The 26,110-nt window shown below is 53.5% G+C and overlaps 1 protein-coding gene across 9 annotated transcripts in view; it reads left to right on the top strand.

The window, feature by feature from the left end:
• The window catches only part of CASKIN2 (CASK interacting protein 2), an 86,686-nt gene extending 60,743 nt beyond the window's left edge, over positions 1 to 25,943 (top strand). For 4 of the 9 annotated variants that reach the window (XM_048817493.2, XM_048817494.2, XM_048817492.2 and 1 more), the window contains 19 exons: positions 4,744 to 4,795; positions 8,627 to 8,724; positions 9,219 to 9,364; positions 10,001 to 10,096; positions 11,949 to 12,079; positions 12,596 to 12,704; positions 13,263 to 13,371; positions 13,761 to 13,855; positions 14,132 to 14,249; positions 15,050 to 15,220; positions 15,857 to 15,978; positions 16,818 to 16,899; positions 18,120 to 18,214; positions 18,650 to 18,760; positions 19,091 to 19,192; positions 19,690 to 19,828; positions 20,084 to 22,321; positions 22,507 to 22,849; positions 23,225 to 25,943. In XM_048817493.2, coding sequence (XP_048673450.2) covers positions 4,744 to 4,795; positions 8,627 to 8,724; positions 9,219 to 9,364; positions 10,001 to 10,096; positions 11,949 to 12,079; positions 12,596 to 12,704; positions 13,263 to 13,371; positions 13,761 to 13,855; positions 14,132 to 14,249; positions 15,050 to 15,220; positions 15,857 to 15,978; positions 16,818 to 16,899; positions 18,120 to 18,214; positions 18,650 to 18,760; positions 19,091 to 19,192; positions 19,690 to 19,828; positions 20,084 to 22,321; positions 22,507 to 22,849; positions 23,225 to 23,321 — 4,454 coding nt within the window. In that variant the 3' untranslated portion in view covers positions 23,322 to 25,943. The remainder of the gene's footprint in view (positions 1 to 4,743; positions 4,796 to 8,626; positions 8,725 to 9,218; positions 9,365 to 10,000; positions 10,097 to 11,948; positions 12,080 to 12,595; positions 12,705 to 13,262; positions 13,372 to 13,760; positions 13,856 to 14,131; positions 14,250 to 15,049; positions 15,221 to 15,856; positions 15,979 to 16,817; positions 16,900 to 18,119; positions 18,215 to 18,649; positions 18,761 to 19,090; positions 19,193 to 19,689; positions 19,829 to 20,083; positions 22,322 to 22,506; positions 22,850 to 23,224) is intronic. The other 5 variants (XM_048817496.2, XM_048817497.2, XM_048817495.2 and 2 more) reach the window with 5 other exon arrangements.
• The last annotated feature ends 167 nt before the right edge of the window (positions 25,944 to 26,110 follow it).

The following is a 26,110-nucleotide window of genomic DNA, read 5'->3' as shown; positions in this document are numbered from 1 at the left end:
TGTGGTCTGGGCAGAGGAACCCCTCTGTCCAATGTAAATAATCTTGGCCTGCCGCGTGCTCTGATAAATAGGGTCCCTGTTTCCTGGGGCTGTCCTTGTGCATCAGCTGTTCAAGAGGAGGCCAGCTTGGTTGTGGATGGTGCAGAGGAGCAGCTGGAGGCCAGAATGGCTTTCAAATGTTAGGCTGACTTCCTGTGTTCCTTTTCCCCTCCAAGCTCTGACCCTCTACTGAATTCTCTCCCCGTCCCTTCTCTATCTCACAGCCCCTTTCCCCACCCCCATCTTTTTCTCTCTTCCGTCAGTCACACCATCTCATCAACAAGGGGCTTTGGAGTCCAAATGCCTAAGTTCTGTTCCAAGCTATGCCTCCGACTTTCTGTATGATTTAGGGCAAGTAACTTCACCTCTCTGAGCCCTGTAAAATGGGGGTAAACTCTGCACCTCCTTCCCAGGAAGGATGTGAGCCGTAATTCATTACTGTCTGGGAGATGCCTTGATCTCCTTGGATGGAAAGTGCTAAAGATGTGCAAGTTATGACCACTTCTTTCTTTTCTCTCCCGCACCTGCTAGCCAGTCCTCTGTTAGTACCTCCCCTTGTGTGGTACCCTGATTAGGAGCTATCTGGCACTCTGGAATGAAGAACTAATTTGAGGAATTCTCCTCTGTGCCGAGAGTTAAGTCTCAGGAATTCTGCCGTACAGATGTTGACAGCTGCATCCCTGGGGGGGCGGGAGGGGGAGGGAGGGGAGAGAAGCTTACCTCATCACAGCGCTGCTTTTCAGTCCAGGCGTCTCCAGGCCACTTTCCCTTGACGATGCTTCGGTAATGGAATTTCAGGGGGCTGTTTGAACTGTGATTGCTGCTAACCTTCACAAGCAAGTCCACTAGGGCCCCTAGGATCCTCCTGCTTGTGTCGGTGGAGGGAGAGGTACAGCAGTGCTCTGTGAGGAAGGGGCAGTGGCTTCCAGTGTGCACTCAACATATTGGATGGGCTGTCACATCTGCTTATGCTGCTGCTCCATGGATCCAGGATTGAATGGGATCCCTTCTGGGCTGCTGTTTTAAGAGCGTGGGGGGCTCTGTTGATATCTCAGTGCATCCAGCTTGACTGAGAGGAAATTGTTTTCGGTAGAGAGTTTGTTGAAAAGTTTGGGGCTGAGGTAAAAAGAGTATAATTCTTTTTTCTTCTTTCTGGGGGTGTTCTCTCTCTCATTTCGTCATAGCTCCATCTGCTGTCTCATTCATACCTGGAAGAGCCTCCCATCTAACTTACACCAAATCCTCCTGCCATTTTAAAAACAAGAAATAAAACCTCCTGACTCACCTATTCTGCTAAATGTTTGAAGTAGAGTCACCGTGCTGTATCTACCTGCACATTATCTGTCCCTGTAGCTCTGTCCTAGACTCGCTTGGGCCTTTCGAGAGTGAGCCCCTTATTATGTCTTGCTGAGAGTGCATGCGAACAATCATCGCGTGTTCTTAGAATTCTTAAGGACCCCATCTCTTTAGCAGGCATTTTCCCTTCAGGAAATCCCCTTCCAGTGTCAAGCACCAGCTGAAGTGGATGGATATAAACTCCATAAAGTGGAACTGACCAGCCTAGTTCCTCTGCCCAAACTGCCTACAGGGCAAAAAGTAAGCAAACACGATACATGGTGCAAAGTAAATGATTGATTGATTGGGCATTTCTTTGGGACCAATCAGCACAGATGTTAAGTTGTTTAACTCATTTAAGATGTTGGTTTTGGTTTATTTAAAAGACAAGGTAAGGGAATTTTTATTTATCATATCTATCATTTTTATTTTGACCATGCCCTTTTAAAATCCCCAACAGTCTTTCCTTTTCCCCTTCCCCCACATTGTAGGAACAATTCCAGAACATTAAGCTAGACAGCATGAGGGCTATTTGTTGCAGAAGCTTGCTGCTTTCCTGTCTTCTTCTGCATTAAAGAGCAATTTGCTTTGAGAGTGACTCTGTAAAACTGGCATCATGGGGTTCCATGTTTTGTCTCAAACTCAGCCTGGAATCTGAGAGTCAAGCTGAGCTCTTTTCTTCTCATGCATCATCACCAATAAAAAAAAGTCCCTTGCCAAGTGATGCCCTCAGTGAATCTTGTGCAATCTGATAGCCTTCAATGGCGGGGCACAGGTGTAGTGGATGGGAATTTAGTAAGTAGCTCTTGTGATGATGCACAAGTACGAACTGAACCCTTAGCTATGCTGGCTCTGCAGGGGTAATGGCGGGGGGAGGAAAGTAAAAACTTATTTTTGTTCTTTATATCAGCAGTTCTATCCCCAGGGAGCAGGTCCGTTGAGTAAGGAGATGTCATGTCTATGTAGATGCTCTTCAGCATAGAACTGTGCATTAATGTTTTTCTAGTGCTTTGAAGATGAAAAATCCCTAGAATAGCTAATTATTCGGTTTCCATCTAGACCTCTCCAGTCTCTTCTCCGCTGTGAGGACTAGTTACGCTAGTCAGAGTCCTCTGCAAACAGTGACTTGAAGACCATTTTGCATTAATTAACCTATTTACAAAACATTTTAAACTGCAAGAATTAACACAAAGAAAACTGCAATTACTTGGTTTCCTTTTCATTATAATTTGTATAAGTAAATGAGTCCCTCTCCCATTCTACTCTCTTGTTCCCTTAGCGAGGGTCATCTTTCCTGCCATACAGAACATATTTATTTCATATGGCATCTTCCATATACATTTTACAGAGAAGCTGTGAGAGGGAGAAGAAGAAAAATCAAAAGAGATGGAGAGTCAACAGGAGGAAGAAATACAGGGAGGCTAGCACAGATGTCAGGAATTTCAAGGGAGGAGGTGCTCTCTCCTTCAATGCATGATTGACCCAGCAAATTCTATCCATGCTTTGGCTAATTATTCCACCCTAAATTGAGTGTGGCTGTTTTAGGGCCCAAATTTCCCATATGGATCAACACAGAAATCTCAGTGAAATCTAAAACACTGGCATGGGCTTGGATATATGGCCACTTTGAAAGGGAAATGGACCATCAGGGAAGTGGCATGGTGCAGCGAGTGACCAAGCTAACACCCAATTGCAAGGGAACGCAATGGGCAAAAATTGGTCTAGAAATGATTGATTCTACACACACACACACACAGCCCTTTAACCACCTTGTCCTCTTCTTTTCATTCTTATTTAGCACATAAATTCCAGAGATTTTAATGTTTTCAAACCCCCAGATGAGAATAAAATACCCCATGTAGGAGGAAAGAATTAATTTGAATTAATCAGTGGAGAGAGTTGAGGGCTTAATTCATCAACTGTGTGATGAGGGGGAGGGGTCCTCTTCCTTTATATAGTTCTCCACACCCCAGATTCTCCATGGGGCTGGGCTAGATTAAGGGAATGTGGGAGACAATACAGTTCTACATTCACGACCTGTGACCTCAGCCTCTGCCCTAGTAGTAAAATGCCAACCATCTGGTCCGTGGGCCATTCCTTGGCAGTGAGGAGCGGGTAAGAAGCTCAGGGGTGGAAGCAAAACCTCCTAGCTCGGCACTTTCCAGGCAGCTGACTCTATAAATGGAGCGTCTCCAGAGGGGAACTGAACAGAGGGGCCATCCCGTTGGGTGAAAGCGACAGGATAGATCCTGCTGCTCCCGCTCTATGTAACGGGAGCTTGAGGGGCTGTGGAGATGCTGGAGATGGGGTGTGTTGAGCAGTGGTGGCAGAGGGAATGGAGGAAGAAAGGACTGCGTGGCTAGAGCCAGGTTGTGTACGTGCAGGTCAATGCAGAAGAAGCTGGAGTGAAAGGAGAAGACAAAGGGATGGGTCAGGCGGTGGCTTGCTCGAAGGGAGGTCAGTACCGACGGGTTGAGGGACAGGCAAGCTCTGTCCTGTCCACATACAGGATGCTCTAGAAAGGGCTGCTGGATGTGGTCCTGTGCGCAAACAGGAGCCAGGAGCGTGGGGCAGGGTGGCCACCCCAGAGCCAGAGTTGGGGCCCAGGAAACCCCTGGCCAAAGGGGAAGGCTGAAGCCAATTTGCAGGAGAGTCTTAAATTTCTCACAGGACCATGGGGTCTGCCACAGTCTGAGAGTATGAGGGGATTTGGGGGCTTATATCCATCCCTTCCTGCAGCCACGGATGGTCCGTAGGGAGCAACTAGAGAGAGAAATTAAGCATTGTCCTGCAGGCACAGGTAGGTTGCTACGGAAAAAAATTGAGGATCAGGCAGTGACCAGAGTGGGGCCTGTGGGGCAAGCTCGGCATGTGATTGCTCTGCTTTGGTCAACTGAAAAGGTAAAAATTCAGCCTAGCTTCTCAGTGTTCTCTCTAGGATACAGGCTAGGCAGGGACTGTGGTGTCTCTGGGGAACCCTGACAAGGTGGGGTATTTCCTCAGGCTACTAGCGGGTTCTTTTAACTCTTCAGACCAGTCATTGACCTCTTTCTATATCCCTCTGTCTAACCGCGCTTGCTGTATCATTGATCTGACGGTGCAAAGGTGGCAGCGTTAACAAATGGGTCAGGCAGCGTGTGTACAAAATGCTAGCTGCACCCCAGCTGTGGACATGTTCTCCCAAAGACCTGAGTTTTCCCAGAGTTTCTCATCAGAGGGCTGCACGTGTGATCCCTGTCTCAGCTGATGCTTTGTTAGGCCCTCTCTCCTGCTCCAGTGGGACGAGGTCTCCCATGCAGCCTGCATTTATCATGCAATGAGTAGTGGTTGTGGGAGTTCTACACTGACTGTCTACTCTTCTCTCTACAGAGCTCCTGGGATCAGCCAAGCGGATGAATGTGAATTACCAGGACGCGGACGGGTGAGTGTTTCCCGAACCTTCTCATTCAGTCTCCGTAATACGTTGGCATGAGCCGGTGGTGCCTCTGGGCCGCTAGCATCCCTGACTGTTCTTGGCTGCTGGTTTAGGGTTGGTTTAACAGTAACAGGACAGTTGATGGGTTTGATGTAGTGTGTCCTCTTGCGTTACTGACCAGAAATGCCCATTCTATGTATTCTCCAGCTTGTTAAAACCTCCTCCCTGCTTTGGACAACCTTCCAGGACCAGAGATGGGCACAGTATGGTGCCTGCCTGGAGCAGAGCACTTGGGGTAAAAGCCACTCATTGAGCCTGGGAGAACTAGCACCACAGCCCATCAGGAGGAGTGTTAATTCCCAGTGCTGTGCCCATTCCCTTTCTCCTCGCCTGCGTTCTATAGGCTCCCTTGGAAATTACTCTCTAGCCTGACCCTTTGTTTTTATTCCACCCCCTCTCCAAAATCTCTTAAAAGACCAGCTGAGATTGCTAAACCACAACATACCTGCCTATCTCAGCACTTACGAAATCCAAGTACTTCTCAAAAATGATACTGAGTTAAGAAAACCACAAATGTTACACTGTCAATATAATAAACACACTATTCTTATCAAGTGTAAAGATATTTCATCCCCACCTTAATTCTGACCCATAGATTGGTGACAGTTTTTTATATATTATATTTGTTACTTTATTTCGGTACCTACAGGTTTTCTTTTAAGGGACTCTGTTAAATGGGAAACATTGTCAGTTAGAATGTTTATTGATTGACCACTAGGATTTTTTGATAAAGTATTTAGGATGGCTGTTTCTTGAGAATGATATAGATGAATAGGAAAAGTGTAACAAGAAATGATAAGTTATTGATTTTTTGATAAAGATGTATGCGAGGTTGATCAATCTGTGTCAGACCCATTATGAATGTACAGAGGAATGTTCCCTTTTCCAGAAGGGTTTTGTGTGATTGTTTTCAAATTGCTGATGAAAGAATCGTATTTCTTTTGGGTCAGAGAGAAGGTGGAGATGGTATGATGAGTCGTGCGTTGCATCAGACTTGATAAGAAGAGTGTGTGTGTTCTGCTAGGAGAGCAGTGTAAGGTTTATGACATCCTTGACTATACACTTCCTTGCTTGGGGTTTGTAAATGTTGGGGGAAGTGAGGGTTTATTTAGCAACCTTAAGCTGGTTTTTGAAACAAAGTTGTGTTGACTTTGGAATTTCCCAGGTTTTTGAGTTTCGTCTTCCTTCCTTCCTTCCTTTTAAATGGAGACAAAGGTTTCGATTTGGACATCAATGAGATGGACTGATCACTCGATTGTTAAGCAGTGAACAGTGAAGCTCCAGTGGGGGCCTGCTGTGGTCAGGATACACCTGCAGAGATGTGCCCATTCACTAGGTCACTAAGTTAGCCCTGCATGGCGTGGCCTATCTGGACTCTGATTACGAGTGAAAGTTGCTTAGAGCTCAGCAAATGTGAGTGTCCAAGCCAGGACTAGAACCCATTTCTTTGGATTCCACAGCTAGCGTCTCCTAGCCAAGTCATCAAACCACTGTGGTCCTGGGTCTCAGGGCACGCTGCTCTCTCTGGGCCCTGTTCCCTCTGAGACATTCCTATGGATAATGAGAACGTGCAGTGACCCGAGGGGGTATTTCAGAATGTTAGGGGATCTAACCCCTCCTGTTCCGGGCATGAGCCAGCCACTACAGTTATGTCTACACAGCCCGTGACACTGAGCCTCTCAGCCCGGATCAACAGATTCAGGCAGCGGGGCTCACACTAGTGGTGTGCAGACAGTGCTTTGAAGTTTTGGCTCAGGCTCTGGAGCCTAGGGACGGTGAGCTGCTGAGCCTGAGTGTCAGCTTGAGCCGCAACTTCAAAGCGCTGTCTGTACAGCTCTGTTGAGAGCTAGCATGAACCAGGCTAGGAGGCTTGCTGCTGCGGGCTGTGTAGACGTACCGCATGTGCCTGGGGTAAGGAAGGAGCTTCCCCGTGGGCAGGTTACCCCAGAGTTTCTTGCCCCTTCATCTGAAGCAGCTCCTGCTGTGATCGTGGACTAGCGGGGCTCCTGGGCTGACCTGCTGCGGGAGTAGCTTTGGGATGGGATGCACACAAGCTCCTGTGGTGCATGGGGCCGCCCCAAGTGAGCTCGCCCACTCTTTGAACGTGGCAGGGGAAAGTTCCGTGCCAGCCCCAGAGCGTGAAGGGAGCAAAGCCTTACTGAGCTCTGAATTCCCATGCTGCTCCCTGTGGGCACTGAGCCTCCCTTGGTCAGACGCAGCCCTTCACATGAATGAAGCAGCCCGGAGCAGGGGGAGCACAGGGGAAGGAGAGAGCGCTCTAGACAAACAGGCCTCTTTCACAGCCCTGGAACACAGGGCTCATTCATTCTAGCTGGCCTCACACACTCTGCCATGGGCGTCTGACAGGGGGAGAGCCATCCATGCTGGCAGTGAGACTGCAACAGTCAGGGCCAGAGCAGGAGGAGGGGTTAGGCCAGGAGGGGAGTGGGACACACACACACACAATGCCTGAGAATCGCTTGGAAAACCTGTCCCCTGGCCAAACCCCTCAAGTGCTGGGTTTTCTGCCTGCTTGTCCTGCTGCTGCCCAGAGAGCAGAGCTGGCCCCAGGTGGACTCTTCTAAATGCCCCAGCCTTGCTTGTTCCTTCCTTCCCTCCCCCTGTAGAGGGCAGAGTAAGGGTAAGGGGCGCTCCCACAATAAGACGATGACAGCATGTACTGCACATAGACCTCTTCCTTCACAGGTCCCTTGAAAAGGGCTGTGAACCCTTGGGATGCAAGGAGCTGTTTTCTCCTTATTTTGCTGTCAGAAAAACTGAGACTCAGAGAGGCAACTTGCCCAAGGCTCAGTGTCAGGGCTGACTGGAAACCAACAGAGTTTGAGCATAGCAGCAGGACCTCTGCCAGTGTGCTACGCAGAAGGGGTGCTCTGGCTGAGAATGCCTCAGAGACAGGGATTTGGAAGCAGGTGCTTCCCAGGGTGGGGGATTGCTAGGAGTTTAGTGAGAGAGGGACCAGGTCAGGCTGGTCACACTGGAGAGCTGTAAATAGAAACAGATGGGGAGGGTGGAGAGAGAAAGCACTGCTTGGATTGCTTTGGACTGGGAGAGCTTTTCCAGCAGAAAATGTGAGGGGGGCAGGATATAGTTCGATATATAGGATCAGGTCAGTCTCCTCTAACTCAAGGCATTTGGCAGAGGGTGTTCTGGCCTTGTGGAGAAGCTGCATCTCCTCTCAGGAGCTGTGTGCTATGGGTGTTGGTCTAAACTGTCCACAGACAGCAGCAGGAGAGGTGGTGGAGTAAGAGAGCAAGGCCTGGCTGGTGTCACCAACCATGTATCAAGCTGCCAGGTCTCAGCATGTCTCCCTCAAATGTCTGGTGCCAGTTTGCTTTGGGGTCTCATGGGACAACCACCAGGTCTACAGGAGCCCGTGTGAGATGATTGTGGGGGGAAGAGTCCTGCCAGCTATGTCATGCCAAACTCCTCCGTTGCAGAGCCCTGCTGAACTCAATGGCTTTACACCAGGGACCTGGTGTATGTAATGAGTGGAGACTGACAGAGAACTGGGGTTTGCCCCTGTTCTAGCAGCCATATGGCCAGGAACTGTGGGAATGCCTGAGCTGTGGAGCAGCCTAGACTGAGACCAGCCTCCTGGAACTGGAAAATGCAGGGGCAGTGGGAAATCGGCTCTAGATGCTTTTGATTTGGAGAGGAGAGAAATGGCCACCTTTGCCCCCATGCAGGGCTGGGCTTCGAGTGCCTGGAGCCATGGAGTTGGCTGCTTCTGAGACCCTTGTCTTTTGCTGTTCTCAGGTTCTCAGCACTGCACCATGCAGCCCTGGGTGGGAGCCTGGAGCTCATCTCCCTGCTGCTGGAGGCACAGGCCACTGTCGACATAAAGGACAGCAATGGTAAGCAGCTGGCTCACCTCAAACTGGGGCTCCACCCACCCTCCCTGCTGCTCCCCCTTACATCCAGGAGGGGACAGTGTCTCTTACCAGCCTACCACTTCCCCCTCACTCCAAGTGACTGAGGAGAACCCGTCTGCCTGTGTAAGGTGGAGGTGCTCTCTGCCTGCCCCCATCCTGAGGGAGCAGTGCACCTGTGACCCCTCCCTGCTTTGACCTTTCTTTTGCTGTAGTGAGTGTGGTTGGGAGAAGGCAGCCATAGAGTCATCTCCAGCTCCTCACCCCAGGGAGCTCCATTCACTTTGAGCTGGGGGGCTGATCTGGAGCCTCAGAAGGGGTCAGCATGGTGCTCGTTCTTCAGGCACCCCCATGGGGAGCTCAGCTTCATGAGGCCTAGTTCCTTCCAGCTGCCACCCTGGGGCTCCTACATCGCTAGTGTCGATGTCGTGCTGAGAGCCGGCCCCTCTCGGCCTCCTCCTGACCTTGCTTCTCTGCAGGGATGCGCCCGCTGCACTATGCTGCCTGGCAGGGGAGGGTGGAGCCGGTCCACCTGCTGCTGCGGGCAGCCGCCTCGGTCAACATGGCATCACTGGATGGGCAGATCCCCCTGCATCTGTCTGCGCAGTACGGGCACTACGAGGTGGTGAGTAAGGGAGCCTGGGGAGAGAGGTGACGGAGGCTGTGGGAGCCCAGGTGCCCTCAGAGGCACGTGTGCCCGGTCCCGAATCTCCTGGTGCCCCTCACCCAGATTTCCACGGGCCTATCCCCTATGCCAGCTGGTTGGCAGTGTGATGACATCGGGTCACTTAGCGGTGATGTAGCATTGGGCTGCCTCCAGGCTTCGGCCTGTGATCCTCTTGCCCCACAAGAGACCCAGACTCCGCTCCTGGCGTGACTGCTTCCTCCCGGCTTGTGCGGGATGGACAATCTCTTTGGGAAGGCCCTCGTGTCACTTTCCCACAAACCGCCTCTGCCTGGTCTAACCCTGGAGGGGGCTCAGCCCAGCAGTCCTGCCTGGGAGGGGAGATGCGGCCAGGGGGCTGTGGAAATGGGGAAAGGGAGCAGGCCTTTCAGAAGGGGACAGGGTGCTCTTCACAGGCACCGGAGAGTATACCTTAGGCTGCTGTCCCAACAGGGCCTGTCCGAGGGAGGGGTGGAGGTAGGAGCCGTAGGAAGAGGGGAATAGTTTAATGGGGGTGTCAGGAGGCTGCTTGCTGGATGGAGCATGATCGCCGGCCTTCCTGCATTGCTCCCTTACATGTCCGTTACTCCTCTGCAGTCAGAAATGCTGCTCCAGCACCAGTCCAACCCGTGTCTCATCAATAAGGCGAAGAAAACCCCCATGGACCTGGCCTGTGAGTTTGGCCGGCTTAAGGTAAAGGACAGCTTGCCTGCAAACTGTGCAGAGCCACTCTGTTACACCATCCCAGTCGTTCCTGACTGAGGCATTGTATTAGGGCTCATCTCTCTTCCCCTTCACAATAACAATACTACAAGGAACTGGCCAATGCACCACTGCCCTCCGCTGGATGGGATCAGAACTCCTCGGTGCATGTCCTAGGCCAGCGATCTCAAACTCAAATCACCATGAGGGCCACATGAGGACTAGTACATTGGCCCGAGGGCCGCATCACTGAAACCTCTTTCATATAAAGGGACAAAAGCCCCATCCCCACACCCCACCACCGCAGCCCCCGGCCCTGCCCCCACTCCACTCCTTCCATGCGGCCCCGCCTCTTCCCACCCTTTCCCCGCCCCCATTCCAGCCCCTTCCCCAAAGTCCCCACCCCAACTCCGCCCCATCCCTGACCTTATTCCAACCCCTTCCCCAAATCCCCACCCGTGCCCTGCCTCTTCTCTGCCTCCTCCCCTGAGCACGTGGCCCCCCCGCTCCTCCCCCCTCCCTCCTGGAAAGCACTAAGCGCCGCCAAACAGCTGTTTGGCAGTGGGAAGTGCCTGGAGGTAGGCAGAGGAGTGGGGACACGGCATGCTGGGGGTGGGGTGGGGGAGGGTTGAGGGGAGCTTGGCGGCTGCAGGAAATAACTCTGTGGGGGAGGGGGGACCTTAAAGCTTGGCGGGCCGCGTATTTGAGACCCCTGTCCTAGGCCCTGTGGTGCTAGCCACTGATGGAGGTTCTCCCTTAGCATCATGTGTTGGGGCAGGAAAATCTAGGTTCTCTCCCTGCTGTGGCTGTGAAGCTCCATGTGACAGCCAGCGCTTTGTACTTCGATAGCTCCTTCCAGCCCAAGCTGATTTACAAACAGCATGTCCACCCCTGCGGGAGGAGAGTATCATTAGCTCCATTTTACCCATGGGGAAAACGGAGCTACAGAGAGGGGCCAGTGGCAGAGCCCGGATAGAACCTGAGTCCTCTGCTCCAAGCATGGGATGCTGCTCCGCAACCCCCATCTTTCCTCTGCTCCCATTTAAGTCCAGGCTGGTGGCGACCAGACGGGCTGAGCCTTCCTAATCTCCACAGGCGCTGAGGGGGCAGGCTCAGCACAGCTGTGTTTGCGGGCCTGGGATTCCAACCTGGCCGGGCTCGAGGGATTCCTGTCTCGGCTGCTTGGGACAGGTGCACGGGTCGCTCTGCATTGCTGGGGCAGGAAGGCTCCCCGCCCCTGTGGGAGCTCAGCAAGCCTACAGAAACACACCCCTGCCATTCGCTGCTGTAAGGGGGCCCAGTCAGTGGGACGGCACTGAAAGCGTGCAGCCAGCTCAATGGAGCAGCCATGGACTGTTTCGCTCTCACCCTGGGGGCGGCAGGGGGCCGTTTTTGTTTCTGTCATTATAAATAGTGCTGTAAAAACAGCCCCGCTCTAGGCGTCTGGGCTGCCCCAAGATACCAATTATTCCCCTTCTGTGTGGGTGTCTCCGGCAGGCCAGGCCAGGGCACGCCTGGGCCTCGGAATCCCTGGCCCTTGGGCCACCGTCTGAAAGGGGTATCAGGAAAGCAATTCATTCCTGCAATGACTGCTAGGGGCTTCAGGGATTGCTGGGCTCTGCCCTTCTCTGGTCCCCCCCCCCCGCTGAGGCTCTCTCAGCACTGGCCATGCACGTGGGGCTGGATCTGGCAGGAGCAGTCCAGGAAGTCCCTTCCTGCCCTTTGGAATGGGGCCAGCTTAGCCATCCACCTGCTGCTGCAGGGCTCCTGGGGAGAGTGGCGGGGGTTCATGTGCTCTCCTTTCCATGCTCCCCATCGTTCACCCATCTCTCGCCCACCCTAGGTTGCCCAATTGCTGCTGAACAGCCACATGTGTGTTGCGCTCCTGGAGGGTCAGTCCAAAGACACTAGTGACCCCAACTACACCACCCCTCTGCACCTGGCAGCCAAGAACGGGCACAAGGAGATAATCAGGTAACGGACAGCACGCTAGCCACTGGCCTCGCCCTGCCCCAAACCTGCCAGCCATGAGTTTCCTAACCTGCACAAGCCCGTAGCAGCGTCCACTGCTGATGCACCATGCCAGACTCTCTCCTCCTGCCGCTCCATTCCCCAAAGATCCCCATATGCTGCCCTTTGCTTGCCCCAGTCCTAGCCTTGGAGCTCTTTTTCCATGGGGCTTCGGGCCTTCTACCCCAGACCCCCCAGCCCTACTCCAGACCCCCCTGTCCATCACTGGTCCCACGGGCTCCCTCCAGTTCTCACCCTATGCAGTTGGAATTGACATTTGGCTTTGGTATCCGGTGAACCCAAATCACCTCATGATTTTACCCTGGTTGAGATAAGAGATTTGCCCTGCCCCACCCCAAGCCCTGATTCTGTCTGCTGTCCAGCTTCCTTGCCTCACTGCCCACCCTGTCCTCCTGGCTCATAGTGCCCACTTCCTCCTTCTAAACCACCACGGCTTATTCCCCCCCACCCTGCCCCCAGGCAGCTGCTGAAAGCTGGGATTGAGATCAACAGGCAGACAAAGACGGGCACGGCCCTGCATGAGGCAGCGCTCTACGGCAAGACAGAGGTGGTGCGCCTGCTGCTGGAGGTGAGCTGACAGGCCCTCACGGGGAGGAAGGGGAGCGGTACCTCAGCTACCAAATCTGCAGCCCCTAGGAGAGATGAGAGCGATCCACTACAAGAGACAGCAGCTGGTGACAGAGGGAGAGAGACGGTGGCTCAGCTCTGGAGGGCGATGGGGGAGGAGAGGTGTAGCCCAGGGCTTGGTTCTGAGGGGCAGGGGAAGATGCAGCCTGTGGCCTGACTGCAGTGGCTGGTGGGGGACAAGGGACAGAACCTCCCTCCATCAGTGCAGCTTCTGGGACTCGTTCCTGTCCTGGTCCTGCTCCCACTTCCTCTTATTCCCCCCAAACTGCCAGTGATAGCTGGTGAGAGAAGATGGGGGCTCTTCTCCCCCAGGCCTCTGAATGCTGGGCCCCCTGCTCCCCCAGAAGGGGTCTGGGTCTGGGTCTGCTGCACAGGAGGTGCTGACCTGCCTGTAGGCTGCCTCCGCAGCAGCAGTTCTAGTGTGAGGCATGGCGTCCCCTGAGTGGCTGCCCAATGGCCCCGGCACTGATGGGGTCTCTGCTGGCTCCCCTACGGGCAGGGTGGCGTAGATGTGAACATCCGAAACACCTACAACCAGACGGCCCTGGACATCGTGAACCAGTTCACCACCTCGCACGCCAGCAAGGACATCAAGCAACTGCTGAGAGGTGAGCTGGGTCTAAGCGTAATGCCAGGTTCTGTTCCACATGCTCTGTAATCCCATGGGCAGAACCAGGAGCCCTGCTGCGGGGAGCTGATTGCCCGGCTCTCACCTGGCAGGGAGAAAACCTTTCTATGGGGGCGTGCGTGGCAACATCCCAACCCTCCTCCAAACAGGCCTCAGCTAACCTGACTTTGAGTGTTCATGTGAGGGGCTTCAATACTTATATACGCATGCACTGGGGTTCCGTCTTTGGTGGGGACAGCAGGGGACTGAGTCCCTGGCTGTGCTATTAATGTTCGTACTCTCTCTCTCTCTCTTTCTCTCTTTTCCTGTCCCCTGCCCTGTCCCCACGCGTCTCCCGTGCTCTTTCTTCCCTTTTTCCCTTCTCTTCAGAGGCATCAGGAATTCTGAAAGTCCGAGCTTTAAAAGATTTCTGGAACCTCCATGACCCAACTGCTCTCAACATCCGGGCAGGAGATATCATCACGGTGAGCAATCACCTGCAGCTGCGCAGAGACCATGGCTAATAATAAAGCTCCCCCCCAGCCAAGGACCCTGTGTGTTCCCTACAGCACCTCCTGCTGGGCACAGCCGGGAGTTCCCCCACAGCCAGGGACCCTGCACGTTCTGTACAGCACCTCCTGCTGGGTGTGGCTGGGAGTTGCCCATAGCCAGGGTTCCTGTATTATGCCATGCTCTGGCTCCTGCTGGTGCTGGGACACCTGTAAGGAGTCTCTCACTCTCATGCCTGGTGCCTCACACAGGTCCTGGAGCAGCACTCTGACGGGCGCTGGAAGGGGCACATCCATGACACTCAGAAAGGCACTGATCGAGTCGGCTACTTCCCTCCCTCCATCGTCGAGGTCATCAGCAAGCGGACAGGTCAGTAACACACACACCGTCCTGGAGTGCATGGGGGGGAGGGTAGGCATATCTCTGACCTGGACTTCTCCCACCCTCACTACCACCCACCCCCTCCCTGGACCCGGCTCCCACTCCAGCAGCCACTGGGAAGTGGCAGGGGTGTGGCTCTGTCTGACAGCGCCCCCTCTGGCTTGGAGGACTGGTAGCGCAGCAGATATGGACAATGGCTTCAGATGGGCTCAAGTGAGCTGAATCCTAGTCCCTAGGTGGGAGCAGATGCCCCTTTGTTTATAGGGGGAATAAGTCTGGTGTCAGCGCAGTCCCTGTGGAGGCTGGGTCCATGTCCCTGCAGCAGCCCACAACTCATCCTAGCACTGGAGCAGCAGAGCTGGCTGCAGGTCAGGAGGGTGGAGCTGAGGGGGGTCCCTAGGCGTCAGGTCTGAGCTGAGGTGCGGCTGTGTGGGGAGCTCAGGACTACGAGCATTAGGCCAAGCTGGGGTGCATTGGCAAGGAGGAGTTAGCAGAGCCAGGTGTCCTGGGGCCCAGGCCTGCCCTAAGCATTAACATCTGTTCCTAGTGCGTTGAGACAGGAATGATGGAGTCAGGCCCCGTTCTCAGGGCCAGGGAAACTCTGGTACAGTCCTGGCTCTGCCCCAGGTTTGCCAGCTGCACACTCACCCACATGATACCTTCCTCTGCACAGCCCCACCCCCCACAGGCACAGTGCTGGGGTATTTCTGGACCCTGCTGTGACTGATGCTGCCCACTCCCCTTCCACACACTCTGCTCTTACACGAGTGTTTTGTCTTTAAATGCAGGCATGACTCTTCCCCGCTTGGTGCCTGCACACCAGCGCCAGGGCATTGCTGCCCCTCCCAGCGGGCTGCAGCCACTCCCAGGTGATGCTCCTCAGCAGGCACCCCTCAGCCTCCCTACTGCCTACGGCCACCTCACCTTAACCAGGACGGCCCCGGAGCCTGAGAACTCAGGTCAGGGTCATTGCTGGGGAGGGCTGGACAGGGGCTCGTGTCCAGGAGCCCTTCCCCTCAACACCCCGCCCAAGAGATGGAGAAAATCCCCTTCTAGCTCCAAGCGGGAAATTAAAGCAAAGCAGCAGCCTCAGGGAAACCACAGCTCAGGGGACTGTAGAGGTCATTGACCCATAGATACCCCCACATCCAGCCACACACCTGCCATGGCTGCCCCCCACCAGACCTCTTCCCACCTACCCACCCTTCCAGCCTTTTTTCTAGAAACGGGATTGTCCTGTGTGCGCTAAGGAACGGTGAACAGCTGAGTGATTCTCTGTGCCACAGGGAGGGTTGAGGGTCTTGTGGAGGTTGGGCCCTATGCCAATGGCAGACAGCAGAGTCTGGACAGTGCGCCTCATGCCAAAGCATGTGGGTCTCTGCACTGGGAACACCATGCCCTGTGCAGATGCCAGTTCCCTTCCTCTGGTCCCACAGCATCCTCTCTGCAGGGAATGGGAGTGCTGCGGCTTAGTCCATGCCCTGTCCCGGCGCTGAAGGGCTACAGGGATTGGGAGGTGCCAGCCCCAGGACGTCAGGCATCTTCTCCAGCATTCAGTTACATGGGCTCCGATGCCTCTTCTCTCTCCATAATAGCAGGAGACAGGAACAGCGTGGGCAGTGAGGGCAGCATTGGCAGCATTCGCAGCGCCGGCAGCGGGCAGAGCACTGAGGGCAACAACGGGCAGAGCACCAGTATCCTCATCGAGAACGCCACGGTAGGAGGGCAGATACACAGTGCCTGCTGCTCTGTGTCCAGGGAGCAGAGCAAGTCTCACGAGAAGTTTAAGGTCCAAGGGGGCCTGGGTCCACTAGAACCCCAGGGCTACTCTCAACTCCCCCCCTGGCTTTCTGAGCCTTGATTGCCTTTCTCTAGCCCCTCTAGGTTCCTTGAGCTGCCCTTTACAGTCCCATGGGTTCATACTGACCCAGGTCACAGGGCCCTCCCCGTTCTCTTTTTAACCCACCCTCTCCACCAGTGATTTGGACGTCCCAGGCCAGTTTCTCTGAGCCGACAGCTTGGTGATTGTAGCAGCATACTGAGCGTCGGGGAACATGTCGATATTGCACATACTTGTGTTTGAACTGGCATGACCCTTGCAAGGGGCCAGTCTTGCTAAAACCACCCAGATGGAGAGGAGCCTTTGGAAATGCAGTCCTGCCACAGGGACGCACAGGGTTTGAGACTATCACTGTGCCAGGGATGCAGAGCTGAGTGAGCTCAGGGAGGATCTCCCTCAGACAGGAGTAGTAGGGCCTTTATCCTCTAGCTGTAGCCCCCAAAGAGCTTCCTGGGCATGGTTGACTGCATAGGTTCCCAGGGCCCTGTTCTCCTGTTGCAGGATACACAGACCTCCTGTCAAGAACAAGGCCTCAGGGCAGGGCTCTTACCCCAGGCTGTGCAAGGCAGTCCCAGTGCTGTCACCCCTGTGACATCCCTTCCTCTCTGCTGCTGTGTGAGAATTGCTCAGGGGCTGACCAGATACACCCAGTGCAAAGTCGCAAGTCCAGACCCACCATGTCAGACCCTTCTGATTGTCTCTTCTCTCTTATGAAGCCGCTGCCCCCTGGTGGTGAGGACCTGCAACTGCACCTCTTAGGATCAAATAGCCAGAATGGGCAGCTGAACTCCTTGACAGGTAAGTTAGAGAGACTTCAGGAAGAAACAGGGGCGGTGGCTTGGAGTAAGTCAGAGCCACCCTCCATCCCCCACTGCCCTTACAGCTCCGAGCCAGTGTACCAGGCTCACCACCCCCAGCCCTTCAGGCTTCCCCAGCAGAGGGGCAGATACTCACTCTCAGGCCTTTCTTGGCAAGACGAAGCCCTTAGCATGTCCCACTACTGCAGAGCCCAGCACTTGGCATCACGGAGCGGAACACACCTTGCCCTGCTGCTGCAGGGGATGGCACTGCATTGACATTGGAGGGTGCTTGCAGCTCGTTCTAGGCAGTTTTTCCTTTTACAATAAAATTGTGGTGGAAGGGAGGGGAAGGGTCTGGTCTACGGTTAAGTAAAGGAGTGGGGATCAGGATATCAGGGTTCTATTCCCAGCTCTACCCTAATCTTGCTATAAGACTGTAAGTCACATTTCTTCTATCAGCTTCGGCTTCCCCTCTATAAAATGGGGGAGAGATTTGCTTTCCTGCCTCCAAGGGTGTAAGGACGGTGCCTTGGCGCCCTCCCCCCAAGTGAGATGGCTACGGAAATGCTATTATCCCTCTCCACACTTAACACTCAGTCACTGTTTGCATTTGGTATTTTCTATCGTTAGAAAATGCAGGGGCTGAGGAGAGCTTGCTGAATGCCCCCTTGCTGCTGTTCCAAGGCCCGCTTCCTCTCCAGCAGCAGGGGAGGGGAGGAAATACTTTCCCCGCTCTGCTCCCAGCCTGCTCAGGGATGGTATCAGCTGCAAGAGACAAATTGTGTTTTGAGATCAGACAAACCAGTCTGCCGAGCTCACTCTGGGCTGTTGCCAGCTGCATGGGGGTCAGAGCTAGGTGAAGGCTCTGGGTCTCTCTCATGCTTTGGAGGAGTTAGACGCAGAGGAGGCTTTGAAGTGGGTATAAGACATCCTGCTCCAACAGCTGCAGCACATGGCTGGCAACTAGGAAACCTGGGGTCTGTGCTCTGCTGCTGGCTCACTGGGTGACCTTGTTTGTTAGCACCCCTGCCTTCCTCACTGCAGCAGGCCTGAGAGTTCTGCCCCAGCGGAGGGTTAACAAGCTGTGGCGCAAGGTGCTCTGAACTATTCACACTACAGGGCAAAATGTTCAGCTCCTCCCAGGCCCACGGTCTCTCTCCCCAGTGGGTCTCATCCTCTGGCCCATTCCAGTAACTACCGCCCCCTCTCTCTGCTCAGGAACCCTTGGGCGCCAGAACCTGACCAACTGTAACGCTAGCAACAGGATCTTCTCTCACCAATACCTCCGCCCTGAACAGCTCTTGGAGGGAAAGGTACCTGGGCCCCTGAGAAGGGCTTCAATGCTACAAATTGTGGGTGAATATTTTAGAGCAGGGGCCCAGGCCTGGCCACCCCATGGGCTCACATTTTAAGCAGCTGCTACCTTTGACTCACTGGCATGGGGGAAGCCCTGGTGAAATGGCCACCTCTCACATGAGTCCCTCCACAGACACACGTAGCAGCAGGGGCTGAAGAACACTACAGGGCATGGGGGCAGAGAAGCAGGGGTCTGGTACAATCCAGCTCTTTCAGAATGCTCTTGCCCTATTCCTTTTATTCCAGCCAGTTTGACAGTATAGGGGTGGGAGTCATTGTCCCCGTCCCAAGGGGACGTGCTGCATTGCACAGAGCAGCCTGGAACATTTCTGCCCCTCCCCAGCCCATGCAGCCACCGTCATGGGCTGTTCTGTGTTGGCTTTTCTCTCCAGGATGCAGAAGCCATTTACAACTGGCTGAGCGAGTTCCAGCTGGAGTTCTACACGGCCAACTTCCTCAATGCTGGTTATGACGTCCCCACCATCAGCCGCATGACCCCAGAGGTAAGGTCAGGCGGGTTCAGGGGCTACTGGTGAGAGCATGGCCCCAAAGAACAGGGCAGTGCCAGGGTCCAAAGGCAGGGGCCCAGCCACTGCTGCTTGCCTTTTCCAGTGACTGGCACCACACCTTAGACTGTGGCTGTCGGAGAGTCCCTGCCATTCCCTCTCTTTAGCTGGTATTTCTAGAGCATCCTTTGCTATAGTACAAGCACTAACCCGTGCATCTCCAAGGCATTCCCTCCACACTGAAGTGGGAGCTGCTGACTCCTTGCACTACATCAGCTAACTTTTGAGCATCCCCATTAATGAAGGCAATCGCTATGTTTGTTTTAGGACCTAACAGCCATTGGGGTGACTAAGCCGGGGCACAGAAAGAAAATCTCCACTGAGATTGGGCAGCTCAGCATTGCAGAGTGGCTGCCAAATTACATTCCTGTGAGTATTTCTTGTACTTTGCACCAGCATTACAGGTGCCCTGAGGCTGTTCTCAGGCACAGATACTGGGCTCTGGGCCCTGTGAGATTGTGCACTTTTCCTTGGGGTTGTGGCTGGCACAGGTTCCCACTGTGCGTAAATGAGGCAGCAGGCCCAGCAGACTCAAGTGCAGGTTTTAACGAGAGTCCGCAGTGGGTCATGCAGCCAGCCACGCAAAAGCAGCAGGGGGTATGGAGGGAAGAGCCTTGAGTGAACTGACAGTGATGGCTACATGGGCATCCTGCTGTAACAACCCCTCCCCCTGTAACAGCACAGGGATGGCCTAGCCTAGGCAGAGAGCTGCTCGCATGGGGCAATCTGGGACACTCCCAGGTGTGTGGAAGTGTCTCAAAGGGCAGCAGGGAATGCAATGCCTAGTTCTCTCACAAGGCAGGTAGGAAAGAGCCATCCGTTGCTGGGATGCTAATGAAAATTGTCCCTGTTGCTGTTCTCTTTAGGCCGACCTGATGGAGTGGCTGAGCGCCATTGGGCTGCCCCAGTACCATAAGAAGCTGGTGAGCAATGGCTATGACTCCATCAGCATCGTAACAGACCTGACATGGGAGGACCTGCAGGAGATTGGCATCAACAAGCTGGGTGAGTTGCTGGGACTGCTCAGCAGCCATAAGGGTGGAGAGCAGCTAAATCTGTCAGTCAGGTGTAGAAGGGTGGAGCCTCTGCCCTCTATGATGCTGGCTAAAATCCAGCCCATACTGTGGTAACTGCAAGGTCTGACGACATCCTGTGTGCAAAGGTGCCAGTGCTCAGGGGTCCATAGCATTAAAACCACAATTGTCCTTCCTGTTGGGCCACGGAAACTGAACTCTCCTTTCACTCCTTTGCCATCTGCAGGCCACCAGAAGAAGATCATGCTGGCTGTCAAGAAGCTGACAGACATCCGCAAGAACCTGAACCAAGCCGACACCAAACTGGCAAGACGCAAAATCCCTGGGGCCCTGGACATAGTCACCATTGAGTCTGTTGAGAATGGAGAGTCCCAGTCTCCACACACGCCCAAGATGATAACCTTCCAGGACAGCGAGCTGAGCTATGAGCTCCAAACAGCCATGTCCAACAGCTGCCAGGAAACGCTCCCCATGAAGAACACTCAGGGGATGTCACGGAGTCAGGAGAGCATTGGAGTGCGCTCCAGAGGGTCAGGGCATTCTCAGGACAACATGTTGTCCAAGACCATCCTCTCCAGCCATTCCCAGGAGAGCCTGGGCAGCGGCAGCAGCAGCAGCGGGCACTCCTCCACGCAGCCCCGGCAGAAGGAGAATGCGGACGTTCTGCCAGGGAGACCTAACCAAGATAATTACGGGAAGGTTATTACCAAGCTGACCACCCAAGAGGGACTGAATGGTTACTCCAATGGGTGTGGAGGAAGCCCTCTGAAAGAGAGGAACCTCCCCGAAGGGACAGATCAGTACCAGCGGCCTGTGGCTCAGAAAGGCAGCATTCCACTGTTACAGCCATCCAACTCTCTACCAGCAGCAGCCCCCTGCACCCCACCGCAGCCGCCCAACAAGGGCACAGCACCCTACGTCTTCATGTATCCTCACATCTCCTTGAAATCCCCCGGTGTTCCTGAGCAGCCCAAGAACCCACCACACCTGTACCCCCAGTTCTCCTCGACCCCGAGGAGCAACCTCCAGTCATCAGCTCAGAAAGCTTTCTCTTATCTCCATTCCCACTGCAGTGGCACAGAATCACCATACGTGTCTCCAAAGCCTGGTGCCACCCTGGGCTCCTGGCAGGCTGGAGAACAGCAAAATGGAGACACCTTCAAATACAAGAAGCGCTCTCACAGCCTGAACCGCTACGCTCTGTCAGATGGTGAGCATGAGAAGGAGGAGGGAGTCACTAGCACCCTGGGCTCCTACGCCACCCTCACCAGGCGCCCGGGACGGAGCCAAGTGCCACGCACCTATCTGCAGTCAGACAGCAAGGTCGTTCGCAGCCAGTCCTTCGCCATCCGGGCAAAGAGGAAAGGGCCTCCACCCCCACCACCTAAGCGCCTGAGCTCTGTCTCCAGTGCCCAGGCTATGGAGGCAGAGGGGGAGCAGGGTCTGGAATCAGAAAGGCAGCCAGCTGTTGCCCAAGATTCGGTGGATGTGGCTCCCTCAGCATGGTTGGGCACCAGCAATGCAGGCACCAGCCAAACAGTGAAGAGCATAGCTGCAATGCTTGAGGTGCCCACCGTAGGTGGGAGTCCACCAAAGCCTCTTCTGTTACAAAAGCCCCCAACTCCAGATCACGAGCTAGTTTCTAGAGCAGGCTCAGATGGTCAGCCAGGTGGAGCCAGGATCTCTGAAGGCTCCTGCAGCATGAGGCTCTCGGATAACGAGAGAGACGCCTTTGGAAACAACAGGCCCCGCCGTCGCACGTTAAGCGAACCCAGTGTCACCACGATGGAGGCCTTGCAAAGCAGCCTGGAGGATGTCCAGTCTGACACAGAGGAGGAGCGGAGACCTGGCCCAGAGGACTGTGAGATCTCGTCGTCGTCCTCTCAGAACAGCTCCAGTGAGTGCATTCCATTTGCAGAAGAAGGCAACTTAACCATCAAACAGCGACCAAAGCCTACCGGGCAACACAAGGCAGAAGCTACCAGCCGGGACTCTGAGTCCAGCTCCCTGACAGCTGCTGATGTGGGGCCTCCCTGCTCCTCTGCTGCGAAGGAGCTGGGAGGAAACACAGAAAAAGAGTTGGAAGTTCTGGAATTCAACCTCACTGAGTCTGACACGGTGAAGCGGAGGCCCCGGTGCAAGGAGAGGGAGCCACTCCAGACTCTGCTAAAAGTGTTCAGCTTGGCTGGCCAGAACCAGGCTCTTGCGAGTCCGCCCCCACAATATGCACAGGCCCAAGCCGTGAGCATCATGGGCCCAGCGCTACAAGTGCCGGAGCCGGAGCCCGGGGGGAACGGAGACGGTTTTGATGACGACAGAGTGGAATTCAGAATTGCTGAGATTGAGAAGAGCATCCTGTCTCTGGAGAAGGGGGTCAAAAAGCCTCCACTTTCTCTGAAATCAGCCAGCCCTGGGGAGCTGCATGAGGGTGCTGTCCGCCTGAGGACCTCACCTGTAGGGCCAGGTACATGCAACATGGTGTTCGTATTCAGAGTGAACTAAAAGCTCCTCCTCAGGGGGGGGCGCTGTACGGAATACGGTGGGGTGGGGCAGCTGTCAGCTACATCCCTTCCGTGTGTGTGTGTGCTCCCAGAGCCAATGTACACCTCATGATAAGGACTGAACTAGGTTTTATCTGTTCCCTTCCAGATGCCTCAGTCAAGCACACGTCCGTTGCTTCTACGAAGCTGGTATTTTCAGGGCCAAAAACGATTTATCAGCAAGTCCTGCAGCCCTCCCGGAATACCATCGCCCCCTGGGCAACTGCCGAGATGGCACCAGAGGTGGCAGGATCCACTGCTGTTGCCTGCCCATCGAAGCTGGAGATTGGCAACAAGGCAGTCTTGAGCAGCGGGATGCCCATTTTTATGAAGCCTTTGAGTGCTGCTCCAGATGCAGCCCTGGCTCAGCAGAGACTGGAACAGACCAACTCCTCCCTGGCAGCTGCGCTGCAGGCTGCTGAGAAAAAAATAACAGCTGAGGAGTTGGACAGGTGAGGGAACAGCCCTGGGGGGAGAGCAGGGCCGAGTGGGTAAGTTATCCCTCAGCCACATATTCCTCAAGAGTGCCTAGAAACACTTGGGCCAGGTTCTATTTCAACTTCCTCCTCCACTGGGCCAAGGGTCCATCAATCTCTGTCATGGCACTGTTAAAACACGGTTCCATTGTGCAGGGGGGGGCCTATGAATGCTAGTCCCGTTCCTGAGCTGTGCACAGGGCAAGGCTTGAGCAATGGTTGGGTCCAACCAACACCTTGGTTTGGGAGAGGCACTGGGGCCCACCGGGCAGTGCTGGCTTAACAGGGCACCGAGGCCTTCACTCGTCACATGGCCTTACCCATCCTGCCTTTTCTTTCTTTCCTTCTCAGTCACTACGGGGCTACGCACTCAGCTAATAACATCCTGGAAGACATCAGCAACATGTTCGATGACCTGGCTGACCAGCTGGACGCCATGCTGGACTGAGACTTGGTCCCCTGCCACTCATCCCCAGTTGCTGTGCTAATGCCTGAGGGGGGATGGTCCTGAACTCTGCCCAGGCATCGCTACAGCTGCTCTGATCCTTCTCCCTCCTGCACTTTAGGGCTTGGAGTGTGCACCTCCCTCACCTTTCCTGGCCCACTCAGGGCATCCCCATGGACTGGAGAGCCAGCAGCCCAGTCACAGCCCCAATGTCCCTTTGTAGCTGCAGGAGACGAGAACAAGGAAGATGCAGCTACACCTTTCCACCCTCAGCAGAGTTTGAGTGAGTGCAGCAACGCTCACTCCTGGGTGGCCAGCCTCCCTCAAGAAATGAGCTCAGCTGCTGGCTGCAAAGAGCTCTGCTTCCTCAGGAGCCTTTTCCTCACCTAGCCCCAGGGCGGAGTCCTGCCTCTTATTATTTAAACCCTGCCAACAGCACGTTGGGGGAGAGGACCTCCTTGGGCAGGCACAGCAGAGCCAAGCACTTAATGCGCAGCCCTGGCAGGGCCTGTCAGCTGCTGAAATAAGACGGGACTTGTTGCAGCTTGGGAGCTCTCTGGGTGAGAAGAAAGCTGCCTGCTTTCTTTGGTGCTTTTTAAGCACATCAGCGTAAGGCAGCGTGTAATCCAAGTGGATTTAAATCCCCCCAGCAGTGCCCTCAGAGCCGCCCTGGGACAGCACTGGTACAGTCTGTACCCCATAAAGGAGCAAACGGGCTCAACGCTTCACAACCGCTTTGTCAGGAAATTAAGATCTACCTGACCTGCTTCCTGCACGGATTCATTCCTGGTTAAAAGAAAAGGAGGACTTGTGGCACCCTAGAGACTAACAAATTTATTTGAGCTACAGCTCACGTCATCGGCTGCATGCTCAAATACATTAGTTAGTCTTGAAGTTGCCACAAGTACTCCTTTTCTTTTTGCGGATGCAGACTAACACGGCTGCTACTCTGATTCCTGGTTAAATGGCTCCTAGCCGAAGACTGGGATGAGCATGTTTTGGGGTAGTCAGTGCCAGCCTGGCTAAAGCATGTTGCTACAGCTGAGGGTGCCCTCTGCTGGCTCAAGATCCCTACCCACACCCTCCACAGTTTTGCATATCCAGTCACTTGGGCAGGAACAGGTTGTTTTCTTGTGGCAAACACATTCTCTTCTTTCCATGTGACTATTCTAGCCCAGCTCCAAGCAGGGAGGGAGACAGACCTGGAACAAGACTCCAAAGCTGAGTTGGAAGCAAAGATTTTTTTTTTTTAAATGCTATCAGCATTTGGCAACCTGTGAAGATGCTTCTTAACCCTACTAAACACTGACCAGCTTCTAGAAGAATGGAGCTAGAAACGACCTCACTGCACTAAGTTAGTTTTAGCTCCCTAACAGCTACTGTAAATAGAAGTTGGACTCACCCACATCGACAGGGCTGAAGCAAAGGAATGGCAGCCACAATTTTTTCATTCCTAGCAGCAGTTAGATCTGGATTGCTTTAAGAACAAATTTTTCTTGAAGGATCTGTATGGGGTCACCTGAAATGCCAAAACTAATTAATGCACCAGAGCAATAAAAGGGAAAATTTGCACATTTTGTACTAAGGGGTCATTTGTTGCAAAAATCACCAAGCAAATCTAACTTTCTAAAATTAAAGCTAAATTATGGAGGTGACTGAAGGAAGCAGCAGCCTCTCTCATCCCCCAGGGAAATTTGCACCTCAAACTATTAGACTGTTTACCCTATCAACTCTCCCTGCACTAGAAAGAGAGCAGCCCCTTGTAAAATCCACCCACCCCAGCCCATGTATTTCTCAGCGACCTACTCATTTGTGTGGTAACCATTTGTACCATGATCCCTACTGGCCAGAGATGGAATTCATGCCAACCTGGCCTCTATGGAAAAACACAACTTGTCAGGGGGCAAGGTTGGGCTGTAGATTTGATGCTAACCCATCTTGGCCCTAGCTAGTCAGTATCTTTGTACTTTACGTTGCCTGAAATACCGCCGTGTGTGAAACCGCAAGTGCTACAAAAGTGAACTTTTAAAAATAGCTGCAACCAGTGGCACTTTATAAAAAGGTTTTAAAATAAATCTTTTTAAAAGGGGTGTTCATGTCCCAGGAGTTGACTTGGGACTAGTCCAACATTTTCAATGTTGATAAACTGTAAATGTGTGGTTTTTTTTTAAAGACAAAATGTATATATTTTAAATGTGATTATATATTTACTAACCAGATTTCAAGTGTCATTATCTAGGGACAGGGATAAAAGAGACACTGGGGTAGAGCTGCATTACTCTGAGCCACCACAGGGGCAGCAGAGTGCTGTTCTTACAGTCAATAACAGAATTACATATTTGTTTTTCTCTCAGAGGAATGCTTATTTTTCAAGTTCTAGATCTTTATTTTAAAGATATTGTATGCTGTGTAAATTATGTATGGGCATGACTGTGTCTAACCAATTCCTGTTCTGTGCAACCAGGGAGCTAGGGAAAAAATTAGTCCACGTAATCGCCAGACTGACAGATTTTAAACCATCTGGACTGTTTGCATTAATTATGCAGTTTGTTTTCCACTAACATCAATTAAGACTTAATTCTATTAAACAGTGGGGCTTTTTTCCCCTTTGATAGTTCTGCCTAATTGACTCAGTTGTCTCTTTCATGTTAATACTATTGTCCACTTGCTCTCTCTGAGGGTGTCTCTAGGGACAAAATCTTGCCATTGACTTCAGTGGGACTAAGATTTGACCTTACATGTTACCCCTGTAGGGTGGTCAAAAGTAAGGGAATTGATGGCACAGAGTAATG

This window comes from Caretta caretta, chromosome 14 (genome assembly GCF_965140235.1).
Source record: "Caretta caretta isolate rCarCar2 chromosome 14, rCarCar1.hap1, whole genome shotgun sequence".
Lineage (NCBI taxonomy): Eukaryota > Metazoa > Chordata > Testudines > Cheloniidae > Caretta > Caretta caretta.
Note: the sequence above shows the minus strand (reverse complement) of the source record. Positions and strands in the feature narration are given on the sequence as shown.